This window comes from Rousettus aegyptiacus, unplaced genomic scaffold (assembly GCF_014176215.1).
Source record: "Rousettus aegyptiacus isolate mRouAeg1 unplaced genomic scaffold, mRouAeg1.p scaffold_m13_p_8, whole genome shotgun sequence".
NCBI lineage: Eukaryota > Metazoa > Chordata > Mammalia > Chiroptera > Pteropodidae > Rousettus > Rousettus aegyptiacus.
The window spans coordinates 2,220,116-2,233,314 of NW_023416311.1; the positions used below are offsets into that span (position 1 = coordinate 2,220,116).

The 13,199-nt window shown below is 39.5% G+C and overlaps 1 protein-coding gene and 1 pseudogene across 2 annotated transcripts in view; both read right to left on the reverse strand.

Moving 5' to 3' along the window:
- The window catches only part of LOC107516105 (ATP-binding cassette sub-family A member 3), an 88,160-nt gene that overhangs the window by 791 nt on the left and 74,170 nt on the right, over positions 1-13,199 (reverse strand). For both annotated transcript variants that reach the window (XM_036226081.1, XM_016155541.2), the window contains 5 exons: positions 10,949-11,074; positions 10,545-10,739; positions 2,293-2,480; positions 1,638-1,808; positions 1,038-1,228 (listed from right to left, as the gene is read on the reverse strand). In XM_036226081.1, coding sequence (XP_036081974.1) covers positions 1,038-1,228; positions 1,638-1,808; positions 2,293-2,480; positions 10,545-10,739; positions 10,949-11,074 — 871 coding nt within the window. The remainder of the gene's footprint in view (positions 1-1,037; positions 1,229-1,637; positions 1,809-2,292; positions 2,481-10,544; positions 10,740-10,948; positions 11,075-13,199) is intronic.
- On the reverse strand, positions 7,870-7,986 carry LOC118606978 (annotated as a pseudogene).

The following is a 13,199-nucleotide window of genomic DNA, read 5'->3' on the forward strand; positions in this document are numbered from 1 at the left end:
AGAGGGGACGATGATCACTTTCAGGCATGGGAAAGCTGACGGCTCACACGCTCACTTTGCCAAACCTAATGTATATGAATCCTGATGTTCTACATAACTGTTTCTAAACTGTCCTGAAGCTATGCTAAGTAAAATTTTAAAAACTTTTAAAATGGTGAAATATAGCAAACATATAAAAAGTGTATGGAACATAAATGTGCAGCTTGGTAAATCATAATAAAGTTAACAAACATGTAATTGGCACCCAGCGTTCTAAAAGTCACCTATGTGTCACAAGCAAGACTCACTTCCTCACTCTTAAATACAACTGTCTTGATTTTTATGGTAAGCATTTCTTTGCTATTCTTTACGGTTTTTTGGGGGAAGGGGTAACTTAAATTTTTATCAATGTTAATGGCGTTTTGAAATCACATGGCTGTGGAAGGTATAGTATTATAAAATTATGTTGTCGAGCATAATTCAAACGCTATAATTCAAATACTTCCTCCAGGAAGGTTGCATTTTATATCTTTCTTTTAGCGAATTTCACTTTCCGTCCTCTCATCCAGGAACAGAACTGAGTGCCCTGTTAAGACTGTGTGCGTCTTGTTTTTAAATTGTATTTTTCCATTAGAGTTAACATTCGGCGTTGTTTTGTCTTAGTCTCGGGTGTACGGCATTGCAGTTAGACATTTATACAATTACGAAGTGATTCTCCTGATCAGTCGTCACCACCTGGCACTCTACAAAGCTATTACAATACTGTTGGCTGTATCCCTGTGCTATACTTCGCATCCCTGTGACTAGTCTGTAACTATCAGTTTGTACTTCCTCATCCCTCCTATTTTTTGTAGCTTTATCACCTAAGTACGGAACCTTAAAGACTATAGTTTGGTTTTGCCTTCTTTGTACTCCACCCAAATGCAGTCGCGCAGTATGTATTATTTTCATCTGGCTTCTTTCACTCATACTGTCAAGACGCAGCCCTGTTGTTGTGTATAAGCTGCACTCCGTTTCTTTTCATGATATATGTGACTTGACGCAACTATCTGCGTTACCTGGGAATGTTGCTGCAATGAATTCTTTGAACTCTTCTAGTTTATCTTCATCCTTATCAATCTTCATCTTTGCCGTCAGACTGTATACATCACTGAACTTGTTCTTGAGTTGCTGAGGGCTGCCTAGGCACTTGAACCTCCCCTTGACCATGATGGCCAGCCTGGTGCAGAGGGCCTCACATTCTTCCGTGCTGGGGGGGAGGGTGGGCAAAGGAGATATGGCTGAAGAGACTCCCTTTCAGAATGCAATTTCAAATTGCAAAATAGAGCTGCAATTATAAAGCAATATTTGCAGTAGGAAAGCTCTGTATTGCAGATGATCGCCACTAAGCCCATATTTGGAAAGAGGAAATTTAAAAATTAAAGCAGTTGGTCCCCGCATCCACAATAGGAGCAGTTCCCTAATTTCCTATCTTCTGTCAATTCTGGATTCCAGAACTTAATTTAGGATTCTTGGCTTTGGCCAAGAAGCGGCCCCTCCCCACAGTACCTTGTATGTAGCTCACATACTCAGACAAGTCCACTAATTTACATTCTTGACTCCAACGAGTCCCTTCCTTACCCTTCCAACCCTCGAGCATACCTCCCGGTGGGCCATACCTGTGTGAAGTTACGATGATAGTTTTGCCTGTTTTGCACATAGATGTGACTGTGTTCCAGAGATGGCGCTTGGCTACTAGGTCCATGCCATTTGATGGCTCATCCAGGAGGACAATTGATGACTTTCCCATTAGGGCAATAGCAGTATTCAATCTACGTTTGATTCCTCTACTTTATCATCAAAGAAGAAAGTGGAGGAGAAAGAAAAAAAGAAGGGTCCAAATGTTATTAATTCATAGGGCAGAATTAGCTCGTATATCCAGGATGGTGATTTGATATGAATCACAAAGCAGTGGACCCAAGTCGAGGTGTATTTGTCAACTCATTTCCATTGAAATAACTTTTTTGGTAATTTATTTCAGCATTGTTATTAATATTTTTGTTTTGGGGAGCTAAAGACCCATAGGAAGGTAAGATGAAGGTGTTCTTTTTTGAAATGCAAAGGCTATAGCTCATGTCTGCACAAGGTTAACTTCATAAAAGCGAGATCTGCCCTTTGCCTGACATCTGAACCCTGACGAGACACTGGGGGTCTCACAGCCAGTGCCTCCGTGTGTCAGGTGTCAGAGGGATCGAGTTGAGTTTGCAGGCGTCCATCCTAAACAGTGGAGACGCAGGTGGGCAGCTTAATAATTGCAATAAGGTAATATCTCACCTGTATGTATAGGAAAACTCGTTGGCTTGGGTTTCCAGGTGCAGCAAACGCAAATAGGACTCCACGTACTTGTAAATGTCTGTCTCAGGGACGCCCCGCAGCCTGGCATACATGATGAGCAATTCGCGACCTGTCATGTGGTTCAGCACGGGGTCAGACTGAGGACAATAGCCAATTCGTGACCTAACCTGGATCGAGACGGTAACCATCAGCAGGAGATCCAAGGCGACTCTTCCACTGAGCACGTGGCTCATGTGGGTGAGAGAGGAAACCTAAGTCCTCACTGCCAAGAAGGTTTGATACTCGGAGCTCCCGACAAGAATTATTTCTTTTCTAGTCTAAAAAATCTCTACAGCTGAAGCCCACTGCAGTAAAATGTAATAGTAACGACCGTAACCTGCGCCGCCAATGTGTGGTGTACTACTTTGTACCCGAGGCAGATTTTTGTCAGAGGAAGTTAGCTATTCAAGTGTCATTAGGAAAAAAACCATTTTATTAAATCAATTAAAATAACGTGTAGGATATGTATAGGTATATGTGTAATGTATATACATATATCGTGCAGATAGCTTTATATATATATAAAGAATATAAAAATAAACAAGCAGGACTACATTAGACTAAAAAGCTTCTGCTAAGCAAAGGAAATCAGCAATAAAATGAAAGGGCAATCTACCGAATGGGAGAAAAGATTTGCAAATCACACATCTGGTAAGGCGTTAGGATTTAAAATCTATAAAGAATGCAGACAACTCCATAGCAAAATATACCAAATAATCTGATTTAAAAATGGGCAGAGAATCTGAATAGACATTTTTCAAAAGACAACATACAGATGGCCAACAGGGACACGAAAAGGTGCTCAGCATCACTAATCACCAGAGAAATGCGGATCAAAACCGGACACGTCCTCACACCTGTTAGAGTGCCTGTTATCACAAAGACGGGAGAGAAATGCTTGTGAGGACGTGGACAAAAGGGGACCCTTGGGCACTGTTGGTGTAAACTGGGACATCCACTATGGGGAACAGCCTGGAGTTTCTTCAAAAAATTAAAAAAAGAACTGCAATATGATCCAGCAGTCCCGCTTCTAGGCATTTATCCAAAGGAAACAAAACATGAACTCAAAAAGATACTGCATCCCCATGCGCACAGCAGCAGTATTTACAATAGCCAAGACATGGAGACAACCCAAGTGTCCATAACTAGATCACTGGATAAAGAAAATGTGGGCTATCTATACAATGGAATATTGATCAGCCTTAAAAATGAAAGAAATCCTGCCATGTGTGATGACACAGATGGACCTTGAGGGCATCATGCTAAGTGAAAAAAGACAGAGAAAGACGAATACCATATAATCGTACTTATTTGTGGACTTTATTTTTTATATATTTATTTTTATTTTATATTGTTCGATTTTCTTAATTTTTCTGTGAAAGTTTTCTGTAGTTTTTCTGAGATCGAAACATTTAAATACCATTTTTATTTGCTCTTTAAAAGTTGACAGAGACTCATGGACATGCAAAACAGCTCGGTGGTTACCAGAGGGAAGGGAGGTGGCGGGGGTGGGGGAGGCAGACAGGCGTAGAAGGGGTCGGATATACGGTGACGGAAGGAAATTTAACTTTGGGTGGTGAACACACAATGCAATATACACATGACTCAGTATTGAATTGTACCCTTGAAACCTATATGATTTTATTAACCACTGTCACCCCAATAAATTTAATAAAAAAATGAAAAGCTGAGAGAATAGTCCCCGTGAAACCATATGGGACTGGTGCTTTGTCTTATTTTTTTGAAGAGTGAAACTCTGACAACTTTTTCTATTTTTTCTATGGATACTGTGATTATTTCAGTTTTCTAGTTCTTCTGAGGTCAGTTTTAATAATTTGTATGTAGCTTAAAAATTATCAGTTCCATTAACGATTTAAATTTTATTTGCATGGAATGAATCAAGTACTTTGCATTTCTTACCGATTCTTTTCAATGTATTTGTATTCCCTCCTCTTTATAAACAGTTTATCTATGTCTCTATTTTTACAAAGCTCTAGTTATTTTGACTTACTTGTTGGTTACTCGACTTTATGTTTTTATTTGTTAATTTATGCACTTCTTGTCTACATTTATATCTTTATATGCTTTCCTTCATGTAAATTCTGAATCAGGTGTTTAAATTGTTTACTTTTATTCTTTAATTTTACTGAAATGAGTATATAAAATGTATATTATACTCTGAGTAGTAGTTTATTGTATTTCATAGCTGACATAATTTTATTGTTTTTAGAAGTTTTCAGTTTTAGCAGTTTTATATGAAGTCATATAAAATAACTTCATTAATTTTAGAAGTTCTCAATTGACAGCAAGAGTTAACTAAAGATGAATTTTTAAATTTCAAAATGGGAGGGCCTTTTCATATTTTGATTTTTGTCATTTCTTACTTTATTCAATTACAATCATATATACTTTTTTATACTTTGGACATATTTTTCAATGGTATAAAATGGTCATATTCACAAATCATTTTTGTAGAATGCATGATTTGATATGTATCAACCACATTTACCATACTGACTACGCTGCTTGCATAGTCTTTGTCCATATTTATTTTCTATTGATACGATCTGTCTTGGACTAAAAGAAGACAGACACTTTATGTATAATTCTTTATGTATCATATGTTTTTCTTGCCATATTTCCTATAATTTCTGCCACTATAATCATTTGGTACAAAAAATATTCATAACTTTTCGATCTCTGTCATAAATAATACTAACCTTTTAGTATTAATACCCCCTTTTTTGGTGTTTTTAGGCTTGAAGATCAGCTTTTTTATATTCAGGCTCATTCTTTTTGTTTTATTTTCAACTTTTCTGAATCATTGAATAAGAGGTATTTTGAGATTTGGGCTTTATTTGGGATGACAATTTAAAAATCTTTTTTATAACAGGGAATTTAAACCCATTTATATTTAGTATGACTGGTGTTTATTGTCTTTTATTTATTTCCTTTTGATATTTACAAAGGTTTGCATTGTTTTAGTGGTATCTTTAGCACTATCCTTTTATATGTCTTTTTATATATTTGAAATTTGTTGAGCCTTAATTTAATCTAACATATGATTGGTTCTTCTATAGTATTACTGTGTATATGGAAAAATAATATCATTCTTCGGTTGTTGGGTACCATGTTTTATAAATTCCTTTAGATTCAGCCTGCTAATTGTTTTACTCAAATATTCTACAGCATTAATGATTTTTTCTATCAAGTAAGAAAGAAGCATGCTAAAATTAGCTACTATAATCATGAATTTGTCTGTTCCTCCTTGAATCCCCTGTCTATCTTGTTTTAGAGTTTGAAACTATATCCTTAGACACCTAAAATTTTTAACTATGTCTTTTTGTTGAAAATTTAATAATTACACTAACTTTAGTAATGGTTTAAGATGTAAAGTTTTATCTATAGCTACCCCTGCTCCTTTGGTCTAGAGCTATCTTTTTCTCTCCGTTTACCTTTAAACTTTCCTTATGTTTAAAATATGCCCATGGAAAAGGATTATATAGCTTAACCTTATGTTTCTTTCTTCATTTCTTTATTTTTATTCAACCTGTCAGTCTTTGTCTTTTAACTGTAACAAGTTCATTTGTACTGAAAATCATCACTCATTTATGTGAATTTAAATGTCAACTTGATTTATGTATTATATTTGTCCCACGTCTTGGTTACTCTTTTTTCTTGCCTTATTTTGGACTGATTGAGCCATTTTCATCATTACATCTTTTGCTTTACTTTAAAAATTCATATACAGTTTCTAACTTTTAGTGGTGACTTTAAAACTTAAAATTATCTTATCAAAAATTAACCACTATGCTTAACTCCTAGACTATACAAGAACACTTTAGTTTCATTTACTAACTCTGGAACTTACACCTTGTCATTGTCATGTATTTTAATTCTATTTGATAATTCTCGTTAATGTTATTACTATGTAGAGTCAATGTACCTTGACGTTTTTACTCATCTGTTTATCACTTTCATTGCAAGGCTTCTGTCTTGGATCAGTTTTTTTATTCTTGAAGTATAAATCTTTCAGCATTTTCGTCAGCAAGAGTGTGCTGGTAGTAATAAATCTCATACTTTTTTCTCTGAAATGTTTTAACTTTACCACAGGTCGCCACCACATTTTGTTAACAGCTCTGTTAAGGTACAGTTGACATACAATAGACCACACATATTTACACTGTACAGCTTGACAGTTGCTGATAAACATGGACGACTGCGAAGCCACCATGGTGGTCAAGACCGTCAGTGTACCCCACATCCTCGGTAGCTTTGTGCCCCTTTCTGTCCCTGCCTCCTACTCCTCCTTACCTCAGGCGACAACTGATACACTCTTTGTCACTATGAATTAATTTAAATGTTATGGAGTTTTATACGAATGCGATCACCTGACACATACGCTTATTATCTGGCTTCTCTCGCTCAGTGTAATTGTTTTGAGATTTGTTCACGTTGTTTCCGGTATCAATAACCAGTCCGTTGTACTGCTGGGTTGTATTCCTTTGCATAGATAACCAGAATTTGTTAGTCCATTAACCTGTGAAGGGACATCTGGAATGTTTCCAATTTGGGGGATGTTACAAATAAAACTGCCTTCACTTTTAAAGGACATTTTTGCTGGATATAAAAGTCCAATCTCAGTTCTGAATTTTGATGCAAACTCCTGAAAAAATAACTGCGTAGAAATCCAGCAGCATCCTGAACTAAACAATTCTCATAAGACTACAAACAATAATTGGACAAGGCATCTCCTTGGCTGTAGTGGAGCAAGACAGAAACAGGGCCACTCCATGATTATGTTTGAAATAAGACAGGCACAAGGATATTCTCTCTAATCACAAAAATAATTAGACGCCTCTCTCTCTTTTGACTAACATAAGTGACCGGTGCTTTTATTTTTCCAATGACATCTCTAGGCCTCCCTTTAATCTTTCTTCTTCCTGTTGAAAATACCAATCGTCATCAAATGTCCCCTATTTCCTGACAACTTCCAACCTCTACGTCTTTCTAGTCCCCTACAAAAGCCAAAATCCTCTAATGATCCCCTCCCCTTTCAATGAGACCCCCCTCCCGTTCCTCTGTTGCACATTTCCCTTTGCTGCAGCGAGGCAAATGAACCTAAATTTGTTTGACTACAAGTGTGTTTCTAGTAGTCTTTCGCTAGTGAGATTTACTATAGTAATGACTTAGAATCAAGTGGCCGCAAAAAAGATTGCTATTTTTACTTACCTAAAAGTTTCTGCAGGGCAAAAATAACATGGGCAAAGTCAAGAGGCAAACATGAAATATATTTGAAATTCGCATTACAGAAATTAATAATATATGAAGAACGCAAAGAAATAAAGAAAAATTCAATAATTTCATATGTATCAAAGACATGAATGAATAGACTATTCACAGGAAGGTAAATGTGAATGACTTTTTTTTTTTTTTTAGGCGAGGCAACCCTTAGTTGACCTCACAGATTGCTAGGACCTTATCAGTTTACAATCCCTTATTTTTTTTATTTTTTACGTCTTACAGCACCTGGTCTTCCTAGGTGGTCTCCCATCCAAGTACTAACCAGCCTGACCCTGCTTAGCTTCCGAGAGCAGACGGGATCGGCTTGTTCAGGGTGGCGTGGCCGTAGATGTGAATGACTTTTACACATCTAAGAAGTTGAGGAGATGTAAGCAAGAGGCCCCTGACTTTCCCTCCTGCCACAAATGCACCAAATACACAGTTACGCTGGGTCCTATTCCCTCTGAGAGAAATCCAGAAAATAGCTGGGAGACTCCTATGCACTGGGTGACAGAAATACCCACCTCGGAACGGGTCGGAAAAGCCGAGACACAACTGCGCCACAGACGCCGCGTCTGGCACGCCGCCCTGCGTCCCTCCTGGAGCCTGCACTGACCCGGTCTTGCAGGTTCCTTTGGGCTGCAGACCCTGGTGCTTCCTGTCCCCGGGATGGCCACCAGCCTCTCACGGCCACGCGTTACGTAACTTGCCTACCATGGCTCTGTGTGACACACAGTCTCCTCCGTGCCGTGTGGCCGCGGCTCCAGTGTAACAACACGGGAGCTCAGCCGGGGGGCCATGGGGTGCGTGCTGGCCGGGGAAGTGCACATGTGGCAGCATCTCCCACCAACACCCACGGGAGGTCACGCCTGGTCTCTCCTTCTGCAGAGACCTCGACGAGACCGAAAAGGAAGAGCGGGCTGCTGCCACCAAGGCGGTGACTGAGGAGGGATTTCAGCGTGAAAGGGCTGCTTCGGCTCCCAGAGTCACTGCTGCTCGACCCAGGGTCACCGCCCAGCCTGACGGTGCGCAGGGGCCTCTGTGCCTATCCAGCACTCCCCTGCCGCAGCCCGGGCTGCGGCTGCCACTGCTCACCGACTAGGCGGCCGCGACCACTGAGTGGGTGAGTTGTTCTTCCACAGACTCTTAAATAGAAAATGAAAATAAGGATAAGGAGTAAGAAACAGTATCAAAAAAATAGAAAGAAAGAAGGAAGGAAAGAAGGGAGCAAGGAAAGGAAGGACTAACGAAAGGAAGGCCAGAAACTTCCCAACCTGGGGAAGGACAAAGACATTCTGACCCAGGAAGCCAAAAGAAACAACAATGCAATAAATCAAAGAGCCCCACACCAAGACACTTTATCATCAAACTGTCAAAAGTTAAGGTCAAAGAGAGAATTGTAAAAGGAGTAAGAGAAAAAACTCCTAACTAAGAATACTCTCCCTCACGAATGTCCTTCAAAAAAGGAGGGAGAAACTTTTTCAGAAAAACAACAGCCGAAGGAATTTATCATCTCTAGATTTGCCCTACAGGAAATACTAAAGAGAGTTCTTCGAGTTGAAATAAAAGGACACTAAGAAGCAACATGAGAGCTTAAGAAAGTAGGAAAATCACTGGCGAAGGTAAAAATGTAGACAAAAACAGAACGTTCAGTGACTACAATGGTGGTGGGTGAGGTGCTTTTACTTCTTCGATAAAAGTTAGAAGACAAAAGTATTAAAAACAAGCATAACCAAAATGTGTTAATAGGTACATAATATAAATAGATGTAATTTGTGACATCAATAACATATAGTCTGGTGGAAAAAGGTAGAAGCAGAGAGTTCTTGTGCAAGAGAACTTAAGTTCTTATCGGCTTAAAATAGATGATTATATTTTATGTAAACCCCTTGGTAATTACAAAGAAAATACTCGTAGAAATTACACAAAAGAAAAAGGGCTTAAAGCCTACCAATGCAAAACAAACAAAACCCCCAAAATAAGACCAAAAAAACACAATGAAAGACAGCAAGAGAGAAAAGGAAGGCCAAAAGGACTACAAGACCGAGAGGTCATTTAACAAAATGGCGACAGTGAATCCTCTATCGATCATCACTTTGAACATAGATAGAGTACCCTCCCAGTAAAAAGACACACAGTAGCTCGATGCATAAATAACCAAGATCCAACTGTTACTATCCACAAAACGCCCACTTTAGATTCAAAGACACACACAGGCTGAAAGTGAGGGCTAAAAAAATATTCCGTGCGAATGGCAACCAGACAACAGCAGGACCGGCTATCCTCATATCAGACAAAGTGGACTTCGAGTCAAAAATTGTCTCTAAAGACATGGAAGGTCATTACGCAATGGCAAGAAGGTCAATTCAACAGGACTATAGAACGACTGTAAATATGTGTGCACCCAACATCCAGAGTACCTTCCTGGAGTTCTCTCTTCGTGTGGATTGTGATATAACTTTATCCGGCTGACCCTCCTACCTCACTAAGTCTCCCCAATTTCTTTTCCAGTTATCCTCTCTCTCCACATCTTAGAAGTGTTTATAATTCTCGACATCAGCCCATCTCTTTCTTCTCCTCATTATAACCCGCCCACTAGATTATCTCATCTGCTCCCACAATTTAAATTTTGCTTGTACCCTGATGGATCGCAGATTCATATATCTGCATCCGCTCGCGGGCACAGGTTGCAACTGCTTCTTGGCTGTTCCCCCACGTGGATGTGCCCCGGACCTCGTAAACGCTTCCACACACACGCATGCTGCGCGACTGTCCTGGTGAACGGCACCCTGCCCCATTCGCTCCGGATACAAATCTGGGGAACATCTTAGGGTCCCCTCTTTTCCTTATACCCTACATCCAAGCCTCCTCCCCTAGGGCGCCAAGCCGGTGATGAGGACCGGAAATACCTTTCTGATATTCTCAGTGATGCTAAGGCCGTCGATTAACACCACTCCAGAGGTCACGACCTCCTCTCCCGTCAACATTTTGATTGTAGTGGTTTTCCCGGCTCCATTTAATCCAAGTAATCCAAAGCACTCAAACTTTTTGACTACAAGCGAGATATTTCTTACAGCCTTTACAACTGGACACTTATAATACACCTGAAAAAAAATTAAAAAATCACAACGTACTGAAGCACAACCACAATCTCGGACCCCCGTGGACAGTCCCACAAGCACGCTTTCCCTCTCGGCCTTGTTCCTCCAGAGCATGCACAGATCCCAGACACGTCCCACGGGTTAGCAACGCTACCAGTGCATTCTCCGCAGGGAGACAGCTCAAGGCAATGGCGGTCACTGCGTGACTTTACCTTCGTAAGATCCTTGAGAATCAGTGGGCTGTTCTTCGGTTTAGGAAGCTGTGCCTGGACTTTCCTCCTTTCATTTTCTACATTGTCTTCCTTATATCCCTTGTTCATATGGGTGGACACTGTAGCCTGTATTTTCAAGACAAGGATCACAGTGTGAACACACTTTAGCTACCTGGTTTAAACCGAATGGCATTTTGGAAGCTGATCTGCAGGGAGTAATTTCAAAGGTGTCAGGAAATGTTTGACTCATTTCCAAGAGCCTTCCTACCAAGTTCCTGAACTCGGATGCACAAATTTATTCTCGACTTGCTTAGTTTTGGAACCTACAGACGTGAACGAGTTTTTCTACAGCTCTGAGTAAGCAGTATGTTCTTGCCAGAAACACAGACACTTCATGGAAAGCAGAAGCCGCACCGGTGCCACTGATCATTGTCTAGTGTGACTCGTTACAAGTAAACTATGTTCAAAAGACCGTGGGGTCCGAGAGAGGTCCCTTCTTTTTGAGGGAAGGCCTCTCCTAGGTGCAGTCTGAGCTGAGTGTGAAGAACGAACGAGGATTTATTGAGAGAATGAGGTAGAATGGGGCTGCCATCAGCAGTGGGAACTTAGGTGAAAGGTAAGTTGGAATGAAACGTGACATGTTTGGTGAAGAGTCATTTGTGCCGTTTGAGCCCAAGTTCGTTGATTGAATTGCCTGTTTTCTCCTCGAGTTCTCATTTAACGGTACCGGTTAAGGAGGAGTGGAGGCGGGGAACATGTTCAACTCAGCAAATGTTCTAATCGAAAGAATGAGAAGAGAGCTGCATTATGTGTTTTTTTTTTCCAATTTCAAAATCGGTTGCATGGCTTCCTATGCAGCCAAGAGGGTGGACATCCGTGCCCTGTTTTCAGTCTTAGGGAGAGAATCTTTCACCATTACATTTACTCAAGGATTTCTAAACTTAAGTAGATGCCACCAATCAGGCTGACAGATTTCCTTTCTTTCCCTAGTTTGCAGACAGTTTATTATTATTAATTTTTATTGTAGACGGGTGTCTTCAATGTTGTCAAAAGCTTTTTCTGCGATAATGGATATGAACATGTGTTTTTTCTTCTTCGGATTATTAATACTGTGGGTAACGCTGATTTATTTTCAAATATTAAACTAGCCTTACATTCATGGAATAAATTCCACTCGCTTGCAGTATATTATGCCTTCTAATATTCCGGGATTCTACCTGTGAATATTTTGTTGGATTACTGGTTTCTTCTGCTTTCTCTGGTTTTCGTATCAGGGTAATGATGGCTTCATAAAGAGAACTGGGAAATGCTCCCGCCTCTTAGTTTCTGGAAGAAATCATATACGCTGATGACATTTCTTTAAATTTTTGTTAGAATTCATTAGAGAAAATAACCAGGCCTGCGGTTTTCCTTTTTGGAGGTTTCAAACTATGTACGAAATGTCTTTAATTGAAACAGGACTATTTATCTTCTTTATCTATTCTTGGGTTTTGGTAGTTTGCATCTTTGTAGGAATTGTTCTATTTCATCTAAATTCATAAGCGGAGTGGCTTTTCATTTCTGGGGGATCTGCAGCGACATCCTGTCATTTTGCCCCCATATTGGTGACCATGTGTCACCTCTCTTCATTTTATGGTCACTCCAGCTAGAGGCTTATCCGTTAAAATCTTCTTTTCAAAGAATTTGTTTTCGGTTGCATTCACTGATTTTTATCCATTGTGTTTGTAGTTTCATTTATTTCTTATTTTTATCTATTTAAATGCTGCCGCTTGAGTTTATTTTGCTCTTTTCCTAATTTATTGAAGCAGCGGCTTCCATTATTGACCTGAGATTTTTTCATTTCTAATATAAGCAATTAATTCCATAAATTTCCATTAAACGCTATAGGTGTACCTCATAAATTTTGGTATGCTTCATTTTCATTCAGTTTAAGTATTTTCTAATTTCCTCTGCAACTTCTGCTTTGACTGATGGGTTACAGAGAAGTGTGTTGCTTCATTTCTCAATACGTAGAGATTTTCCTGTTCCATTTCTGTTATTAACTTGTAGATTAATTTCACGGTGACTGGAAAACGTATTCTGCAGTATTTAATTCTCGTAAAACTGTGAGAGGTGCATTTTGGTGAATGTTACATGCGCACTGTTCTTACTGGGCAGAGTGTCGTATAAATGCTGATTAGATCTAGTTGGCAGACGATGTTTTATCGTTCTTTACTGATTCGTGTCCGTGTTCCACTGATTCCCGGGGGAG